Consider the following 21,866-nt stretch of genomic DNA (forward strand, 5'->3'; position numbering starts at 1 on the left):
TGAAAGAACATTTTGTTTTTTTTTTCCTTAACAATGTAAATATATTTTAGGTGAAATTACTTGTAGTAATGTGAATATTTAGAATATTACTTGAAATTCACCTTGCACCTACTTAACTTTGGAAACTGTAATCTTATTTCTCTGGAATCTCACTAAAACAAACTGGCTATTTGCTTCATTCATTAATTCATTTATGTGCCTATTCTGATCTGGGCATATGCTTAGAACTAGATGATCCAAAGATAAAATATTTTCTCATTCCACCCTCTTTGAAAGATTCTTTCATATTCTTCTGCTAATTTACAACATCTGTTAGCCTAAATTCATCCAAGTCTCTACTCACAAATCAAATTGCTTTGGATTCCACATCAGAAAGAATCACATATGCCTAACCGCAATGTGTTACCATGCAAGGATGTCACAAAGGTCAGTGGAGAAATACCAAGGTGCCAGTATCATGGGAGGCCCTGTGGGCTGGAATTGCTGTAGCAGGGGGTGTGCAGAGCATTGCCATACATGAGTGTTAGGGAAGGGTAGAGAGTCAATGCTAAACTATTTTAACTGAACTAGCACTTCTACTTCCAATGCTTTTGTTCATCCCTAATTATTCCCTAATATATGTTTTTTTTTCCTCCCTCCTTTCTGTCTGATAAAATGATGACTTTTCCAAACCTTGCCATACCTAACCTAGTCACCACTTAGTCACATGGACCTCTCCCCCTGCACCAATCTAATCTGTTATTTTTTCCATATCACCAATACTTTCACTCAAAAAACACAATTTTTCCACCAGTCCTTATTAGTTTGGATCTCTCTATCTTTTTTGGAAATTATTTTCATCCTTAGTGTAGTGAACACAATTTATAGTTGTCTTAGTTTCCCCATTATATCTTCAATTGCTTACTTTATCTAAGAAGATTTTTTCTTGGGATCCCTGGGAGGCACAGCGGTTTGGTGCCTGCCTTTGGCCCAGGGCGCGATCCTGGAGACCCGGGATTGAATCCCATGTCGGGCTCCCGGTGCATGGAGCCTGCTTCTCTCTCTGCCTATGTCTCTGCCTCTCTCTCTCTCTCTCTCTCTCTCTGTGACTATCATAAAAAAAAAAATAAAAAAAATAAAAAAGATTTTAAAAAAAGATTTTTTTTTTCAATATACCTGTTGTATTCCCTTTAAACTAAGAGGCAGTTATCCGAAAATCCACAGATTAGACTTTTAAATCAATTTTACTTCAGGTAAATTCTTTGAAAACTTTCATGTTACAAGTCTCTCAATGATTAAAATCTCAATTAGGTGATGTTTCTTTTTTTTTTTTCTTTCTTTCTTTTCTTCGATCAAAAGAAGCAGGCATTTAGCAGAGATACAATAGGTAAGAAGGGGAGTGAGAGATTATGAAGCACATACACAATGGTTTTATCATTCTTTTATTTCATGCTTGATTTTAGAACAATATCCTTATTATGCTCTAAAAATACCTGCCGGTTCAAGATGGTATTGTTACATTAAGAGAGATACAGATTTCAGTTGTTCAGGATGAGGAGAGAAGTGCTTAGTACCAGTTATCAGCTCCCTCTTTTGTCAGAAAACATCCTCAGGCAAGTATCTCTGACCATCTAAGTTGACTTTGAAAGGGAATCATTGTCATTGCATAGGGACAAACATTTATTTGCTGTTTTCCTTTTGATGAAGCTATAAGCTATTGTGCGGTGGGGTTTGCTCTATTCTGGCATGTTGACAAAAGTTTATTTTGTTGTTTCCTCTGGAAGTTTTATCTACCTACCTATCAGCCATGTGCTTCAAGTTTAGTATTTGTTGGAATATGTTTTTAATAGAAGTCCAAAAACAGAGGCAGATATTCAAATTAAAACTCTTTCATTCATGTATGTTTCTAAATCTTGGCTCTGCTACATCCACGTAATGTGCCATTGGGCAAGCCAATCTTTGTGCTGATTTTTGTTCTCTATAAGATGGATATAACAATGTTACCTATTTCATTAATTTGTTGTGAGGATTAAATGAGTTAAAACATGTAAAATGCTTAGAATATGGCTGAGCATATTATAGGGAAAAGGGAAAAAAACAAAAACAAAAACAAAAACAAAAAAAACAAAACCTTTTTCTTCCTAGGTTCTCTAACTAGCAAATTTGACAAAAGACGGATTAATGAGAGAAAAAGCAAACGGGCTTTTTAAGATGTGAAACACACTAGAGAAACTCAGTGATGAGTAACTCAAAGGGGTGGTTAGAACTTGGGCTTATATAGAATCTTAACGAAGAACAATACATTGTAGAGAAGTGACAAAACCCTCAAATAAAAGGGTGTTAGGCTTCCAAGGCAACAAAATGTATAGGAAGGTAAATAAGGGGGGGACTAATAGATGACTAGAGTTGTTTTAGTAAGGCTTGTTATACACATCCCTGCTGGTGCTGTTTTTGGCCTGATAAAACCTAGATTCATCTCCAGTATTAAGAGTTTGGAGAAGGGGATCCCTGGGTGGCGCAGCGGTTTAGCGCCTGCCTTTGGCCCAGGGCGCAATCCTGGAGACCCAGGATCGAATCCCACATCGGGGTCCCGGTGCATGGAGCCTGCTTCTTCCTCTGCCTGTGTCTCTGCCTCTCTCTCTCTCTCTCTCTCTGTGACTATCATAAATTAAAAAAAAAAAAAAAAAAAAAAAAAGAGTTTGGAGAAGATAGAGAATTTCCTGTGTCTATAGTTTCTCATTTATCTTCAGTGCAAAATAATTCTTATCCAAGTGTCACATTTGGGGATGACATATTCTGATCCCCCACAATAGACTAATTGCTCAACAAATATTAGAATCACTATTACTACTATTATTGATTTATGCGGTCAAATTTATTACATATCTACTTGTTAAAAGCGTGGAGAAATACACAATAAACAAGACAATGTTCTCAAATTCTGCCTCAGGACAGACAAGTTTTCATCAAAGCATAACAATGGTGTATAATTAGTGCTATGATGAAACCATTAATCACATGCCATAGTTGCACTAAAAAGAAATCAATAAAGTTGGCCTTGAGTTCTTGGCAAAACATGAGTAGTCAGGCTCTTCTCTGAAATTTATCTGATTCATGCTCTAGTTCATCCAGACCATAAGAATGCTGTCCCCTCCTTAGTACCTCTCATAGCCAGTAGCTGGCTTTCCTCCCATCTCCAAGTCAGAATATATGAAACTTTTATTCACTAATTACCATGATCCTTTAAAAATCACAAATGCAAAGAGTCTGGTTTTATTAACTTACCAATGCACTAAGGTACATTTTCTATAATAGTTTAAAATAAAGTTGAACAATATATTTTCATACACGTTGTATATATGTCTCTGTGTGTGTCATCCCTATTGGCTATATGATCTTCTTTTTTTCAAATATATTCACTGAAAAAAAAAAAGCAGTAGGAAAGTAGAGTGATTATAACAAAAGCGAATGGGTGGCATTTTCGATAGTTAAAGGTACAGTCCAATATAAAAAGGTAAATGGTTTTATTGGTACAGACTCTTGCATGGAGTGATACATATCTTGATAAACCCTTACAGTGGTCTTTCCCTTGTTCCCTGAAATTTCCTTATGGATGACCTCTTTTCTGGGCAGGAGAAATCATCTGGTGATCTCACAACTCTAATACTAAGGACAAAGTAACTCGAGAATTAAAAGGGGTGAGGGACAAGAAACCCAGAAATGTCAAGTAATAGTAGTTACCATTTATAAAGTATTTATTGTATATGCCAGGCACAAGCTAAATCCTTTACATGTTTTAGCTCATTTAATTATTATACAAATTCCAGATTATAAGTAATATATCCTATTTTACCAGTAAGGAGGAAAATTTTATCTTTTTTAAGATTTTATTTATAATAAATAAATAAATAAATAAATAAATAAATAAATAAATAAAAGATAAAATCCATGCTCTTTCCTACAACACTAAGCTTCTTGACCCATTCTCACCACTTCCTAGCTCCAGGATCTTGACTCAGATGAACAGATTTTAATATTGACTATTTAGTATTTCCTTCATATTTTTCCATTTCTCTTCATTGTTGTAATTACTTTTTAGATGTGATTCATATTTTCTTTTCAAACATTACCCTTTTTAGATTATCCTTCCTCCTTCAGTAAGGCAAAGATCACAATGGGCCCTTTACAGTATTGAGCACATAAAGTTAGGTATCTGGGTGACTTCATACTATGCAGTCAAGTAGGATGATGATAAGTAGTATAATTAGAATTTCTGTAAGGAAAGTCCTATTTCGATAGAGCAAGTATAATGAGAATTAAAATTAAGGGAAAAGGAAAGAAGAGTTAGTAATTTGAAAATAGATACCAAGACGGGCTGCCATGGAAATGTTCTATAGCCTATAAATAATGTAGAGTTTTCTATTTTCACGTAATTACTTTGGTGCCCATAAAACAATGTAATCAGCCCTTTATCTATTAAAACATAATATGCTTGTTTAGTGCCATTTTCTTTTATTCTTGTTGATTTGTGTTACTAATAAATGTAGTATTTTGTAGAATAACAAGAAGCTTACTATTCAATTGATTTAGGAGGAGGACATAAAATGTAGACTTTTTTCTTCATAGTCCAGTATGGGAAACATTACATACTGATCTCTCTTTCTCTCTCTGTATGTATGTATGTGTCTGTATATATATGTGTATTCATGAATATCTGCAAATGTATATGTATTTATGTTTATATACATATACATATTTATATATACATATATATAAATATTTATATTTATATATTAAATATATATTTATATATACACATCTCCATCTGAAAATAACAATTTCCAAATTCCATTGAAAAGGAAAAGCAAAGTTTACTTGATTTTATAAATTTATCTTTAAATATGTAACCTTTAAAGCATATGTGATTAAGAATAAGATTTGACATGATTAAAAAATTATGTGATGAGTGTGTCTATATCACAATTATTTGATTTACTTAAAGATGAAAAAAATCATTATTTTTCTCTTGTCATGGGTTTACCTTGTGTTTGGGTTCAACTGTTCAGTAATCTTCATTATTTTTAATAGATACAAAATATATTAGTGTTGAAGCTAATTACTGACTGCAAGTTCCCAACATGCCTTATTCTGATAAATAATTTTCTCTTTACTTCAAAATAAGTAATTTGAATTATAGAGTCAACACTGATTTTTAAAGCATGAATTATCTGAAAATTCAGTTAAAAATTAAAACCAAAATAAAATTGTGGGGTACCTGGGTGACTCTGTTGATTAAGCAGCTGACTCTTGATCTCGGGTCAGGTCTTAATCTCAGGGCCATGGGTGTCAGCCTCCATTGGGTTCTTGCTGCACATGGAGCCTACTTAAAAAAAAAAAAAAAAAAAAAAAGAAAGAAAGAAAAAAGAAAAAAAGCCTAAATAAAACTGGGTACGTACTTGTTTGAACCATCTATCCTCTTATCTTCTATTTCTCAAATTAGCAGAAAATATATAGATTTAGATTTATATATTTATATATATTTCCATTTACTTTTAATTGAAATTTTATAAGTGTTTCTAAAATAATGGAGGAAAAAAAAACTAGGTCTGCAGTATATTTTAATTTTAAGCTAGTAGTCACAGTATTAGTAATTAGTTCTATCTGTTCATAAGATATATTTTGGAAACTATTGACATCTGACTCTATATAAGGTGAAGAATTATCAAATATAATTAATTATGGAAAACAAAACAATGTGAAGTTACATAATAGGCTATGATGTCCATTTAAATCTTCATATAAATAATCAGTCTATCATTTTTTAGTATCTTTACAGGTTAAACAGACGAATTGTCTCTTTCTGAAGGAAAGAAGACAAAATATACAAAATTATTAGAAATTTATTTTACATTTTGCGGTCTTTTGAGCAAGAAAAACTGGTAGTATTGTCTAACTTCAGAGTTTGCTTTGACTTAGGTAAGAAAGCCACATATACAGAATAAAACAGCTCCAAAACTATTCTTTCCCACTTAAAACTTAAAAATTCCTTTGAAATTGAGTGAAGTTCTCTAATTCTTTTGTATTCCACACAGTCCTTCATGCTTAATACATACTCCCTGAGTGAGCTCTTGAGGTAATTACTTTTCTTTGATTTCTATCATCTTCTATTATAAAATCTTCTTAGATTTTCTTAGACATTATAAGACTAGTATTGTTGTTACTATATTGTTTCTCCTGTTTCTATCCAAAGGTAGATTTTCTTGGATCTGTTCTTTTTTAAAATGTTAAAAATCCTAAAATTCTATAACCTATCCATCATATAGATTTAATCATCTCAATGCAATTTATAGAATTCAACAATCCTCTCACAGATTGCCCAACATTTACATACTTCAGACACATCTATGACTAGAGGTCTTTGCCTTCGTATGGCTCAGAATTCACTTAGTAATACTTTCAGAATATTGGATTAATGTGTCTGCCATAACATTTATTAAGTTTGGAACAAAATTTCATCCAGATGTTCAGGGCAAAGAACAAATTACTTTTCTTCCTCTCTATTTGAGGCCACAGTTCCAAAGAGTTCAGTTAAGAACTGCATGAATTATTTTTTTGCATACATTAAATATTAGGACTCAAGAAAGAAGGTAGATATAGAGTAATGTAATTGAACTCACTGAATCAAGTCAATTACTTCAAAAGGTACTTTTTATTTTAGTGACATTTATACCTTGCAAAAGAGCTAATATCTGTGAAACAGTTATTGAAGAAAAATACATACATTTTAATTATTTTCTTTAAATATAATATAATTGATTAATAACAATTTGGACTATTGTTTTAAGAAGTTGACAGTCTAGAGCACCTAGTAAAGGAGAATTTTAGAAAGTGTTCAGTTAATTCAAATTCATAAACAGGAAAACTAGAGAAGTTAGCATATAAATTAAGAATGGGTTACTGGAGTTGACTATATGTTAATTAGCAAAACCAAATAATTATTACTTTCTCCCTTTTTTATGATAGCTTGGTTTATACATCCCTTGATTACTTCAAGAAATCTGTGCATTATTACCAAGAGAATGGACTAAATAATCTTAAGTGAGGGAGGGTCTGCAAATAAGAGCTTAAGTAATAATAGAGCTCTTTTATGTTGGGGCCCGAGGTAGCCACCAATCCATTGTCAACCTAGCACTTCAAGGCAAGACCACCAGTCTATGAGAATTGGAACTCAAAATGATACCTATTTGCCTTTCCATTTTTAGGAGTAAAGATCTGATTATATATTGCCTAAAAGGTACATATCCTTTTATCTGACATAATCAGAACCTGTCAATGGACAAATGATTGAAAAGGCAGTTTATTTGAACTGAAATATTTTACCAATCTTCGCTATAAGACCAAGGCTTTTTTTTTTTTTTTTTTTTTTTGAGTACTGTTCTAAGAGTTGAAATTCTAGATTTGCTTTCCTGTTTAAGCCACACTAATGATGCATCATTTAAGATTTCCAGGTTGTCTCTTCATCTTAGAGCAGGAAATAGGGGCTTCTAAAAAAATTCCTTCCTTCCCTTTGTTAATAATCTTTTCATTTATCTCTCCACATATAATCAAATATTTTCATTTCAACAGTTAATACTTGTGAGTCTTTCTAATGCATTCAGTTCTGTTTTTATAGGAATAACTGTCTTTTAAACTTAATATGTCATTATTTACATACTGTTAATTAAATGATGTAATTTTGTATATAATGGCACATGTCCCTGGAAAAAACCTGTTTGGAAACAAGTTTCTGAGTAAACTCACTGGAGGGAATTGTTAAGGGTGTGTCAGTATCACCCAATAAGTTTCAGTAATGAAGCAGGAAAAAATGCAGACTCCTCTAATGTATCTCGGACCCACTGCATCTGAATTTCTTCAGCAGATTTAAAATTTTCTCAGGTTATTCTTTTACATATTCAATTTGAGGTTATTTTCAAACATAAACTAAATAAAGTCTTCAGGTTACAAAATATCTATAGCTATTAAAATGGAAAATAAGTTTGTGTTTTTAATAACTATATAATTAATAAGTATTGTATATCTGGATACATTTAATGTAAAGTAGCATAAAACCCTACACAAAGTAGTAAAGTATCTTACTCATATAATTGAAAGTCAAGAGAAAAAGCAGATTTTAGGTTGGTTTGATTCAGCATCTCTATCATATGACCAGGGAATATATTTCTGTCTCTCAGGTCTGCTTCCCTGGTATCATGTCAAAGCTGATTTTCCTCCTGTTGGAAAAAAAAAAGGGGATGTACTGTTTGCAGAGTTCATATCCATAACCCATATTATTCAAAAGCAGAAAAGGGATTAGCTTTAGTGATTCTCTCAAAAAAACAAGGAACTGCCACTCTTAGAATCCTGAAGTTTCCCTTCAAATCAGTTGCCAGCATATGCCCATTGTTGAAATAATCCATTTGATTAAGGAATTACCTTATGCTGATTTGATTAGGACTATGTTATCTAAATCAATAGGGTGGCGATTGGAATCAGATAAGCCAAGTTAAACGGATACTCTCAGGATCTAACCCTGCAGATTTTCCCACAAACCATAAGACATGTGATGAACACTGCATAGAATATTTACAGAATTTGCCCATAAAGAGCATATAATATAATTGGAGAGACAAGATACACAAAAACATTTATAACAAAGCAATGGTTTCTAGCAGTCTAAGATACATATGTAAATATACATGTATAAAATAAAGTGAAACATTTTTAAGATATGAAATTAAAAAAAAGATATGAAATTAATCTCATACCATATAATGCATCCTAAGTGCATTAAATAGAAAATCTATTAAAATACTAATTTATTCATCATGTGCTTGCTTTCAACATAGACTGTAAACTCTTTTCTATCTTTGAGCACCTAACACAGCAACTTACTCATATTAGACGTTTAATAAGGGCTGTTGAGTAGAATAAGCAAAAAAGATCAATATTGGCTCAATTACTCACTTTGTTTAAATAGACACAGCCTAAGTTATCATCTTTTGCCTTCAGAGTGAATTTTTCAAAACAAATAGTTCACATCCTTTTCATTATTGAAATAAAAAACTAAAGGAAGAAAAACCTGAATTACTTACTTTGTTTGGTTTTGTGGCCTCAGCATTGCTGTTTACTAAAGGTAAGGAAGGTAAGGAAAGAATAATGGAGAAAAGGAAAATGCAAATATTTGGGGTATAGATTAACGGAAATGTATTGTTATGTTAATCACGAAGTGCCCATAGGTTATTCAAATGAAATTTTCCTTAGAGGGTGCTAATGATAGAAACTCACATACTAAGAAGGAGTTCTAAATAAGTTATGAAAGAAGAGTCATCTAAATTTTGAGGTCTAAGCCATACATACAGGTAAAAAAGTTAAGATGGAAAGGAAAAAACAGTCATGAAATTAAGACAAGAAAACAATTACATGAGTGTGGGGAAAAAGTGATCAAATTCCGAAAGGTGCTAAGGTTTGTGTTAATTAATCTTTGTCTGATAACTGGGCCCCCTTTTGATTTAATGGAAAATTTTTGAGTGCAAAAATATAATTTTTCTTTATTGATAAACGACCAAGCATGGCGCCATGCAACGGAGTCTTCCTTGAATATCTTAAAAGATATCCTCTCCTCAGGGAGCTTCTCTTGAGAAATATTTTATGTTTTTAATTTTATAATCATATCAATTAGACAGGCTGAGAAGTCTTTGAGACATAGAATACAGTCTACTGTCTCTGCCCTCTTTGATATGTAATTGTGATGCAAACAGAATGTTTTTGTTCATTTCTTGGGTTGTACGTCAGCAAGATGATCCCTATTAAAACAAAACACAACACAAACCAAAAAAAAAAAAAAAAACCCTACATTATGCCATAAGGATTAATTTATTTTTTGGTGAGTGGGAAAATCTCACCTGATACTCCAATCAGACCTTAAAACTGCAAATGAATGCACGCAGATATCCTAGCTTTGTAATGCAAACATCGTGAGGACGGTTTGGCATGATTTCTCAACAGTCTCTTTCAAATTCAGCTAAACAGGTAAAGAACTGTGGAGTCCACAGGAGAGGATAGAGAACTGATGCCTAGAGCAGCATTAACCTTTCCCTTCCCACAGGGAAGTAAAACACTATCACTCATATCAGTCATTTATTGCCCCATTGACTATCACCCCCAAATTTAGTGACTTAACTATTTATTTTGTCTGTAATTCTTCAATATGGCCATCTAGGCTGGACTCAGCTGGGTGATTCTTCTGATCTGGGCCAGGCTGGGGATCTTTCCGGCTGTTTTTATGTCTGCGAGCAAGGGCTCCTGGGGCCAACTTGGCTGGAGGCTAGCTAGCTAGTCTAGGAGGGCCTCACTCTCTGCTCTGTGTGTTCTCTTTTCTTTCTTTCTTTCTTTTTTTTTTTTAAGATTTTATTTATTTATTCATGAGAGACACAGAGAGAGAGGTAGAGAGGTAGACAGAGGGAGAAGCAGGGTCCCTGTGGGGAGCCCTATGTGGGACTTGATCCCAGGACCCCAGGATCAGGACCTGAACCAAAGGCAGTTGCTCAACCACTGAGCCACCCAGGTGTCCCTGTTCTCTTTTCTTCTAGCCGGCTAACAGGATCATTCGCATGGTGGTTTGTCAGGGTTTTGGAGAAAGGGAGGGAGCGCACACACCTTGTGAGGCATAGGCTCACCACGTATGCCAACTTCTATCGGCCAAAGCAAATATTAAAACCAACCCAGAATCAGTAGGCAAGGAGATAGACTCCATTTATTGGTTGGTTGGAGCTGCAGTCATGTTTGGAGGAGGCCTGCACAGAAGGAGAGAAATAACGACAACCCGTTTTGTAAACCATCTACACCCGTTATTCGTTCTCGGTTGTCTACGGAGTGAGTTTGTGGCTTGACGATATCATAATGGTCGTACATTCTCATTCCGTTTTTGCAAATGTAGACCAAATTCAAACTTAGTTGAAAAGGTATTTGTTCTTTAAGTAGCACAGCCATGTATTTTGTGAATTCTCACTGACCTAGTATCCAAGTCAAATCGTCTTCCCTAATGTTGATGTAAGTACAGCAAGCCACTGTTAACTATGGAGTGCAGTTAGTATGATCCTTAAAAAGAATTAGCCACAAACATAAAAATTGAGCTGGTTTTCTGTCTTGGCATGCAGCATGTATTCCCAATCAATTTTGATAGACATGGCTTATTATTTACTGTGATTTCATTTAGGAGTTTCTCAACATGAAGTATAATGAATGTTAATTTAAGTTTAGGATGAGTGGCATCCTGTGCCCATTTATGAATATAAGAGGGAACATTTGAAAGAGAGTCATCGTTTCCATCATTAATTTGCTAATTCACACGCAAGGAAATGACTCATGAAGACTTTAGCTCCCTTTGTTTCAGAATTCATTTTCTTCAGTTTTCCTTTGCCTTAGCTGAATGGAAAAGATTTGACAGTTGAGTAAAGATGCTTCCTCTCCTTCACTGATGCTGCGTGAGTTATTAATTAGGTTTCTGAGTTTGGCACTGCTCTTTTCTGGTCACCGTGATGTGTCATTGAAACAGACCCATTAAAATGAGTGATGTGTGTTGTAATTTCATTAGTGTCATCAATAATGTATTACACTTTCCTTTTAGTAGTCTCTTTGTGTTGTGTGTGGGTCAGGATGACTGTATGAATTACATTTATAAGATCCAAATTGTTACAGATGAGGGAAGATAGGCATGAGGGTGGAATTAATGTTATTTTAAACACGATAACTACAAAAATGATTTCAATTAAATAATATTTTAATTAGGTCTGATGTCTCTACATGCCATACTGAGATACATGTTGTGTGTATGCAAATAGGGTGGTGATTTATTGAATTAATAACACAGTGCATTCTCTCTACGAGGAAACTTTCTGAACTGGACTAAAGCAGGTGTGTATGAGAGCAGGAATGATTCATTAAAGAATATAATTCCTTTTGGTTGTAAAGAGCAGATTCGACATGGAAACTCTTCAAGTCTATTTTCTTGCTTTTTCTCCACCCTATTTTCCTGCCAGACACGTGCCTTTTGCCAATTCCTAGTCTGCCCTAAGCTGAAAAATAGGACCCAGCATTGAGAAAGCAAGACATGCTTGAGTACTCTCATAGAGTATAATTTGTTGAAATCTGTTACTTCCATTTAACTGAGGTTCAATTCTGGTGACATACATGGGAATGCAAAGAGCTTTTGGCTTAGAAGCTTCCATCAGAAGCGTCGACCTAATGTGATTTTCAAAGGCAAGAATCATTTGCATATTATAAAATGGTACAGTATTTTTGTCCCCCCCAGAGATGATCCTGGGGTACTCAGAGTTAATGAGTATGTAGGAAAATGTGCAGAAACTAAGAAATATATGGAAATGTATGTGATGAAATATAAGAATATGCCTGGGTTTTGATTTTTGTCTTCTATTCAAATATTAAAACTAAAATACTGTGGGGGTACTTTTATGAAAAGGGTACTTTTCTCCAAATGCAGAAATTTATTTTATATAAGCAGGAAGCTAAATGGTACACATTTAGTACAGACACACAAAGGAAAAAAAGAACTGCCTCTGGAAATCAGTAGGAGAAATTATTCTTTAAAATTTAAAGAATATATCTTCGTTATCCCCAATTTGTTTAATAAGGTAAAGCAATCTATCCAGGTTAAAAAAAAAAAAAACTTTCTATCATAATAAGGATCAACTAACATACGTTATATCAGATAAAAGTTTTCTCTTACATTATGATGAAAGAATCTGTTTACGCATCTTCAAGTAGAATCTCAGTATCCGTAGTTTTATGCTGATTTGTATCCAATTTGGGTAGAAATAGATGTGAGTGTTTATCTTACATAATAGCTTGCCACAGCTTACTACTTGAATCATGTAACATATGGAAGATGTGTTTTGCTCCTTGTGGAATTTCACAAACCAAAAAAGGATCCATTTCTATTCACATGACTTGTTTACAGTCATTATAAAACTATGTTACTGTGTTGCTTACCACTTAGGAAAAGCAAATGTTGGCACACTACAGACTCCATCGCATTGGTCTTTAAGAAGTATATATATTGCTTTCCTGTTTGAAAAAAAAAATGAGATCATATTTCTCGTGTTTCAGACCTAACCATCTTTCAATGGGGTATTTTTATTCAACATTACCACTCTTCTAGATATTTTATAGTAGTTATGCTGGAATTTTACATGTATATTAGAGATTGTGCTCATGCTTAAATGGATTGTCATTGAGGGATTAATCCTGTAACCTTTTATGAGCATGTTTTATTAATATCTTATCATTAAATTTAATATTAATAATATTTAACATTTAATAACCATAGAATGTATATGTAGAAATGTATTTTGTGCCAGTGGGTTTTGAAAATGTGGAAAGGTCACTATACTAGGATAAAAATTATTAAACACGCTCCCCATAATATATTAATTGCACTCATTCAACTCATTTAAGAGGTAGTTCTGGGGTCTCCTGGGGGGCTCAGTCGTTAAATGTCTGCCTTCTGCTCAGGTCATGACCTCAGGGTCCTGGGGTCCAGTCCCATGTCAGGCTCTCTGTTCAGCAAGGAGTCTGCTTCACACTCCCCTCTGTGTCCCCAACCCACTCTCACTCTCTCTCTCAAATAAATAAACAAAATCTTTTTAAAAAACAGAGGCTGTTCTGGATAACACAGATTATAATATGTTTGTTTGTCAGCATCCTTAACAACATGCCTTCTAAGAACGGAAGTATTTGGTACAGTTTTTGAAAATATCTGTTGCACTCTTACATTCTGGAAATATATTTGCCAAGGAATGATTTATTTTTAAACAGAAAACTGATAAAGTAGAAGGAGAAAATTTAAAACTACAAATACTCTACTAATGTAGTCATTCTTATTGGTAAAGCAGTATAAGTTGTCTATAAAGGAGTACTTTTTAAAAGATTAAATAATTAAAATATATTTTAAACTATTTTTGTCCTTAAAAGATCTTAATTATTAAATAATTTTCCTTTATCATATATACATGTGTATATGTTTGCCTGTTTAAATGTCTTATTATGAACTCAAAAATCTGGTAGGAAAAAAAAAAAAAAATCTGGTAGGCATCCTGATACTAAAAACCCCCTCCTTTTTAAAAATGCAATTGAGAATAATGTAAAAAAAAGGTAGGGGGGAGACGCCTGGGTGGCTCAGTGGTTTAGCGCTTGCCTCAGTCCAGGGCGTGATCCTGGAGACCCGGGATCGAGTCCCGCATCGGGCTCCCTGCATGGAGCCTGCTTCTCCCTCTGCCTGTGTCTCTGCCCCCACCCCTCTCTCTCTCTGTGTCTCTCATGAATAAATAATTAAAATGTTAAAAAAAATTAAAATAAATAAAAATGCAATTGAGAAAGATTATGTAAACATGAAAAAAGTAACCTTTGGATAGTCTGTTATGTAGAAGAATACATGTGACTTTCTGAGGCCATATTATCTCTGTTTGGAAAAACTCCATGGTTGTTTCAAGGTTCCTCTGTATTATTTCATTTCTTTTATTATGCAACCCCTCCCACCTTAATGATGTATAACTAGCAGAACTAATATTTAGGGAAATTGTCATTAGGCATTTCCCTAATCCTCGCTATTTTATTTTAATAAAGTCAAAACTTTTTCACATAGAAAGACGTGTACATGTGGATACTGTACCTAGGTACGCGTATAATGGCTCCCACGAGTACATTAGTACGGCTGGTAGATGGCTACCTCTGACAATCTCTTTAACTGTATGAATACTATGGGAATGGCAGGAGGGAAATCTCTATTTTATTATTTTTTTAAAGATGTATTTCTTTATTTTTTTATGATAGACATAGATAGAGAGAGAGAGAGAGAGAGGCAGAGACACAGGCAGAGGGAGAAGTAGGCTCCATACCGGGAGCCTGACGTGGGATTTGATCCCAGGTCTCCAGGATTGCGCCGTGGGCCAAAGGCAGGAGCTAAACCGCTGAGCTACCCAGGGATCCCGAAATCTCTATTTTAAAAGGCATGTTTTAATTAAGGAACTAGATCCAAAGTTCTGAGTACAACTTCTGTTCAGAGAACTGCTCATATCCCACTTGCCACTCCATTTGGAAGATGTTTTTCTCCCTCTCATATTCAGGGGAATGTATGTTTCTTAATAAACATTTATACCTGAATTCAAGAATGTTTGGAATCTAGAAAGAACCTTTCTTGCTCTGTTCTATTTAATTCATACCATGCCAAGTTTACTCATAGATACAAACGTCAAGGATATTGGATTATTAGAGATAGTCCTCATTTTAAATGATCTGTTTTGAAAAATTCATTGAAATAGCCTCTGAGTCTAACGATCTGTTCTGCTGCCACCCACTGCATACTTAGAGTCAACTTAAATTTTTCCCCTAAAGACAAATGTAAGACAGTTTTATTTTTAGATAGCTAGAGCTTAAAATGCAAAATAAACTGGATTGATGTGATTTCCACCAAGATTACTGAGGATCTGCTGAGTGCCCATCACTGAGCCAAGCCTGATAAAAATTTAAGTAAATGAAACCACCGTGCCTGAAGATCTCTTCTAATCCCAACACTAAAAGAGACGTGATAAAGAAGTAATGTATTTCCCAACCCCCTAGTGTATATAGTGATGATATCCTGACATATCCTTGAAATATAGAGCTCAGGAACCCCCAGCAGAGAAGGAAAGACCCTGAAAAGATGGGGAAGTCACTCTGAGTTACCTCAGAGACGTAAGGAAAAGGGAGGACCTGCAGGGTTCTGGCACGAGTGATGATGGATTAGATATGGGGCCGAGCACAAAGTGGGAGGTCAGGAGAAACTGAGGCAGAAGGGTTTTGATGAGATAGGAAATAAGAGTTCAGAACTCTGTACAAGTGGAGGTTAGCGTCAGGGAAAGTATAAATCAGTTCAGTCTGTATCGTGGCCCTCAGTTCATCTTCTCCAAATGAGCCATCGCCGTGTAACTCACGTCTTTGTCACCCTTCTCCTGGACCATGTGGTTCTCCAGGCTTCCTGTTGCAAAGTGATCGATCATTCCAGATAAAATTCCGTACCCTTTCTCTTTGGCTTAAAACCTCTCACTGTTTCTTATGCCTACAAGAGGAGGTGTGATTGATTCCCCTAACTTGGTATGGAAGCTCTCCTACGATGGACAGGGCTTGCTCCCTGAGCTCTTCTCCATGGCTGCCCGCTCTGGCCTTGCACCGTGGTCATTCACAATCACTGGCACGGGTCCCCTGGGCAGCCCAGGCTATTCTAGAAACGTGTGCCTCTGTGTATACCATCCCTCCTATGTAGGGTGCTCTCTCTGCTTTCCACCCTGTTCCTTCCCTAAATCTTTGTAGCCAGTGATTCAAGAAGACATTCAAATATTCTCTATTAGGAACTTTTTTCTGACCATTTCTTTTTTTTTTTTTTTTTTTTTTTTAATTTAAAGCCAATTTGCCAACATACAGTATAACACCCAGTGCTCATCCCATCATGTACCCTCCTTAGGGCTTGTCACCCAGGTACCCCATCGCCCCACCCACCTCCCCTTCGCAACCCTTTGTGTGTTTCCCAGAATTAGGGATCTCTCATGATTTGTCTCCCTCTCTAATTTTCCCCCACTCAGTTTCCCTCTTTTTCCTTATAGTCCCTTTCACTATTTCTGACCTTTTCAATGGTAACCCTTCTTCTGTTGCCTTTCACTTTTAACTTGACAATTAGACAACTGTATTTTAATGATACCCTCTCTTATTAGACTGTAGAATTTCAGCTAATTTGGGTTGGGTATAAGTCAAATGATACAATAATCCATAGTTTTCTGCCCAAGTGAATCTCCTTCTATATATCACTGATAAAAAAATCTATTGATAGCTAGAAAAAAAACCTGTCACTTTAGATTTGCCCAAAGCCAGATTCTTCTTTCTAAAATATTTGGATAAATTTCAGGGCACCATTTAATATTCATTTCACTCTTATGAGAAGATAGCATTCTAAATATCAAATATATACAAAAGAAGAGAGTTATATGTGTAACGTATTCTATTACCCAATTTCCGCAAGTATTAACTAATGGTCAGTCTCGTTCCATCTACACTGTCCATGGCTCTACTCCCTTCTTTTTCTCCTGAATCTTTTGAAGCAAAATCTTACACGTGATAAAACCTTTCATTTGCAAATATTACTACATGTATTTCTAAGAAATAAGGGCACTTTTTGAAAACATGCTGATGATACCATCGTCACACCTAAAACATTAACAATTCCTTAATACTAACGAATCTCCAATTAGAATTCAGTTGTGCACTTTCTCATTTTATGAACAGTTTGTTTGAGTAAAGACCTGGTAAAGTCCAGACTTTATGACCGGTAGATATATTGCTTTTGGTCTAAAGCAGTAGCTGTCCATCAGAATTAATTTTGCCCCTTGTAAGGGACAGTCTTGGCAGTCCGGAGACATTTTTGGTTTTCACAAGTGCTATGGACTGAATGAATGTTAGTATCCTCCCAAAATACATGAGTTAAAACCCTAACCCTAGTGTGTCGGTATTTAGGTGGGGCCTTCGGGAGGTGAGTTCATGCAGGTGGGACCCCCCTAATGGGACATGCCCTTATGGAAAGAGGAGAAGACACAGGACCTCTTCTCTCTCTGCACGCACCACGGAAAGTCTTATGAGAATGGAAACAGGAAGAGGACTCCAACCAAGAGCCTAACCGTGCTGGCTCCTAGGTCTCAGACATCCAGCCTCTGAACTGTGAGAAATAAACCTTTGTTGCTTAAGCCACTCAGCAGGTGGTGTTCTTATAGCAGCCTGAACTGACTGACACGACTAAAGGAGAGGGCTCCTGGTATCTAGTGGGAAAAACCAGGGATACTGCTAACATCCTGCAATGCATAGGACAGCTGCACAATGAAGAATTATCCAGCCCCAAATGTCAAGAGCCTGAGGTCGACAAACCCTAGTCTGGAGGTTTTTCCTTCCCTTTTTTTTTTTTTTTGTTTTTTTGCAATTTATTTGTTGAATGAGATGGATCATTTGCCCTACAGAGTTCTCCTCCCCACCCCCACCCCTCCGTTTGCATTTGCTAATGACACATCATTACATCCTTTAAGGTATTTGTCTGTCGTCTTTATTGGCGATTAGATTTAGAAGATTCATCAGATACAGATTCAACATTTTTAGCAAAACTATTCTAGCTCATAAAGAGTGTTGTATACTTCCATGAGGGGGCACATGACGTCTATCTCACGCCACTATGGGAAACTTGATGATCAATGCGTATATCCATTAATTCATGAGAGGCTGAAAAATGATATTGTGTTTTTGTAGTTTCTTCATTTACTGCAAATACCACTGTTGCTTGGAGATATTTATTACAACGGTTGATATGAAAATAGCGTTGTGTTTAAGACATTTACACATTCCTGATTTCTTTCCAGAAATATCCTGTACCACCTTGATGAGAAGACAAGCCAGTTTGCAACACTCCTGGGGGCGCGGGAGCGCTGCAAGTTACTCGCATCAAATGAGACCCTTCAAGAAGCCCTGTCAGAGGTGTTGAACAGCATTAATTCAGCTCAGGTTTACTTCAAAGCAGGACTTGATGTGTTCGAGAGTGTCTTGGTTGGAAAGAACTGAGAAAACTCTCAGCATTTTAAAAAGTTTGTTTACAATTCCTCAAGCAAAAGCTCTAATCTAACCGGATTTTCTGACATTGAAGACTTTCCCCCCCAATGACTTTTTATACAAGTCTAAAGCTATTATTACATCGTATTTTCAAATGTACATATGAAAGAGCATTTTGCACATTTAATATTTTCTTATATCTACATCTCTGGAATATGTAAAAGTGAGTTATTGAAATAATACTCAAGATTTATCTATTAAAAAGAAATCTGCTGTATTTTTATACATATAAAATATTTTGGGGGGAAAAGTTCCAAGAAGTGCTGGACAATCTTCACTCCTAGGGATAAAACATATAGGAATGGAAGTTATTCCTTATGTTACAGCTATTAATGACCTAGTTTCTGTAACAGAAATGGAGAGTTGATATGGTTTCAGATTAACTTCACTAGTAAGTATTCAATATGAAGAATTCAAGTATTCCGACCGAGTGATTGGTCGACCAAAACCACTTTGAATGTTTCTATTTTATGAAATGAAGTGCCTGTTCGTAATACAACTAGATGTAGTAATACACTGGTTATGAAATTGTATTTTTTAAGTATTAATGAAAAAAAAAAGAGCCATAAACATTCCAGGGGAAAATCTCAAAGTAGCTGCACAGAGCAATTTAAATGCAAATTTTTTCCTAACAACTTATAAGGTGACTAGCTTTGAAACCCCTAATTTGCCTCAGTTGATTTTGTAAAAATTTCAGGAGTGATATATGTCTTACGAGGGAGAAAATATTTCCGATTTCTTCTTCTGTTGGTTCTGTTGGAAGCACTGAAACCCAGCTACTCTAAAATGAAAGCATTTTGCATCGCTCTTCCTTCTTATATCTTTTCCGAAACTCCTTTCTGTAGGGCGGTTTTAACAGAATACCATGTAATTTGCACAGGAAAGTAGCAAAGTTTCTCTTTGAAAACCCAAACTATCTTAAAAAGCATCAAATCGCTATTTCTGCCACTGACAAAAGGACCTACAATGAAAGAAAGAGTTGTTTGATCAATGAAAAACTTCTTAATTCTGTGAAGAAACTTTTGATATTTTTTTTTTCCTTCTTTAGCCTTCATTGTGACTGGGATGAAAGTGTAGCAAATATTCATGCTTCTAATTTTATGCGGAAAATGCAGTGTTACTATAAGAATGTGTCTTTCCCACGATTCAGTTATTCTCTCATGTGGAAAATGAAGTCTTCATATTGACGTTGTCACGAAATGGCCCCAGAATCCACTATTTCCCCCCAAAGCCTAAAATTCTAGTAGGTGACAGTTTAAACTTTGAGCTTATCCTTAGAAAATGTTTTTTCTGACATTGAATAAACCAACTTCCCTTAGGAGACGCATCCTCGGTATATTTTATGTCATTGTCTCTACCTAACACAACACTCAACCACACTTCTCTCTTTAGACACCACACCAGAGCAGCGTGTCAGGGCCTCCCGTGTTTATGGGTGAGCTTGAACCCACTCTGCGTTTCAAGGAAAGCTACCCTCGGGGGCAAAGAATCAATCCGCATTGATTCATTGATTTATAAGGGTCAGCTGTTCCTACCATAAGTAATGTCGATATGCTCAAGGCAAAGAGGACAATTGGTGCCATTAGCTGGGTAACAGGAGCAGAAATCTATTTTCATGTGAAACGCCTGTTGCGCGTGTTTGAGCGACACGTGAGACTACCTTACAAATTTTTTGTAGAACCGATGTACTTGTTTGAAAATATTTCCCATGTTGAAGAATGTCTACAAGGAGCGCCTGAGCGGAGCAGCCTCGGGGTGCCTTACCATCAGTGCTCTCTTTTGCTGGACAAAAATCAATAGCAGAACAGAGGTGGGAAGACATATACAACCGTGTTTGGGGCCAAATAAGGGAATGCTTTCTACCAAAGAATCTTCCATATTTAATCAAGCTTCGGTGTGTTCCTTCCAGTTCTTTGTTTAGAGCCGAAGTTAAAGCAAACAGCATTTTGGAGTTGAAGCTCAATTTAAAACAAGCAAAACCAAATAATTATCAGTTTGGTAGTTTATCATCTTAAAACGAAATCCCAAGTAAGCCCATTCCCTTAGTCTGTAAGACTGTCGAGAGCACAAAATATATGTTTGTTCATTTTTGCTTAAACATGGTGTAAACCTCATGGCATAGATAAAAATCTCAAATTATTGATGCTCCCTTCTAGATTATATTGATATTTGCTATGTGAAAAAAAAAAAACCTAAAGGTAACTATATACTAATGTGTTTTTATTAGTCTATTTAAGAAATTATGTGAAGAAAACAAATTGTAATTAAAACAGATGTCCACTAATTCTATAGATGCTGTTTTAGATCTTTGACTGCGGTAAACCTCTTACCTAGAACATCGCTGCTATGGTGTTCCTCCAGATTTACAACATTTCGATTTCTCCCCCTAACAAATCCAAGCAAATAAAATCCTATGCAAGTTAAGAACAAGTGTTTTTGGTGAATTGATGGTAGGTTGAGATTATTGCTGAGATCTCTGGGTGCCTGGTACTTCTCACACTCTTTTGTACATGGAACTGCGCCAGGGCGTAATGAATCAGAATGGTTATTCTCCCAAGAAAATGTGGCAGATGTTCACCACTTAAATTTGAGCTCAGGAAGGGTATACTTGAGCCATTGCCCTTTGGGGAAAAGCAGAGGTTATGGGGTCAAAAGAAAGCCTAAGAGCCATTCTGGACTAAGCCTTAAGAAAGTTCCATTCATTGAGGTCAAGCGTCATCACTCCCCCAGATGCAGTAAATGAAGCCAAAAAGGTCAGCAACATGGATATAGTCACATGCTGAGTTAGTGGCAAAGACACTAAACTAAAAATCCCTGGAATTTAAGCTTTTCTGCTTCCTCGTGCAACATGCCCACGTCTCTCCCTGAGGTGCCAGGGTTACCTGTGATCCTTTCCAGGGCATTTGATTAGCCATTCGACCGGATGCCATAGGGGGTGGAAACGCGGCTTTTAATCAAGGACTAGCTCATTCTCGGACTACCCAGGACAAACGAAACTGTCTATCCTGGGGAATCCAGGACAAGGACACCAAGACTCGGTATTGGGAGAAGTGGGGAGAGTCTCTACTTGACACCGCAAGTCAGGAAGGAGGATGTTGAGCAAAATGCTTTCATGAGAGGACGTCTTAGCTCTACATTAAACCAGCAGTCAGTGTTTC

The 21,866-nt window shown here is 35.7% G+C and overlaps 1 protein-coding gene across 4 annotated transcripts in view; it reads left to right on the forward strand.

Annotated features, from left to right (window-relative positions):
* NAALADL2 (N-acetylated alpha-linked acidic dipeptidase like 2) overlaps positions 1 to 21,132 on the forward strand; it is a 1,187,116-nt gene extending 1,165,984 nt beyond the window's left edge. For all 4 annotated transcript variants that reach the window (XM_038583938.1, XM_038583935.1, XM_038583936.1 and 1 more), the window contains one exon: positions 18,462 to 21,132. In XM_038583938.1, the coding sequence (XP_038439866.1) occupies positions 18,462 to 18,660 (199 nt within the window). In that variant the 3' untranslated portion in view covers positions 18,661 to 21,132. The remainder of the gene's footprint in view (positions 1 to 18,461) is intronic.
* Positions 21,133 to 21,866: the final 734 nt, after the last annotated feature.

This window comes from Canis lupus, chromosome 34 (genome assembly GCF_011100685.1).
Source record: "Canis lupus familiaris isolate Mischka breed German Shepherd chromosome 34, alternate assembly UU_Cfam_GSD_1.0, whole genome shotgun sequence".
NCBI classification, from domain to species: Eukaryota; Metazoa; Chordata; class Mammalia; order Carnivora; family Canidae; genus Canis; species Canis lupus.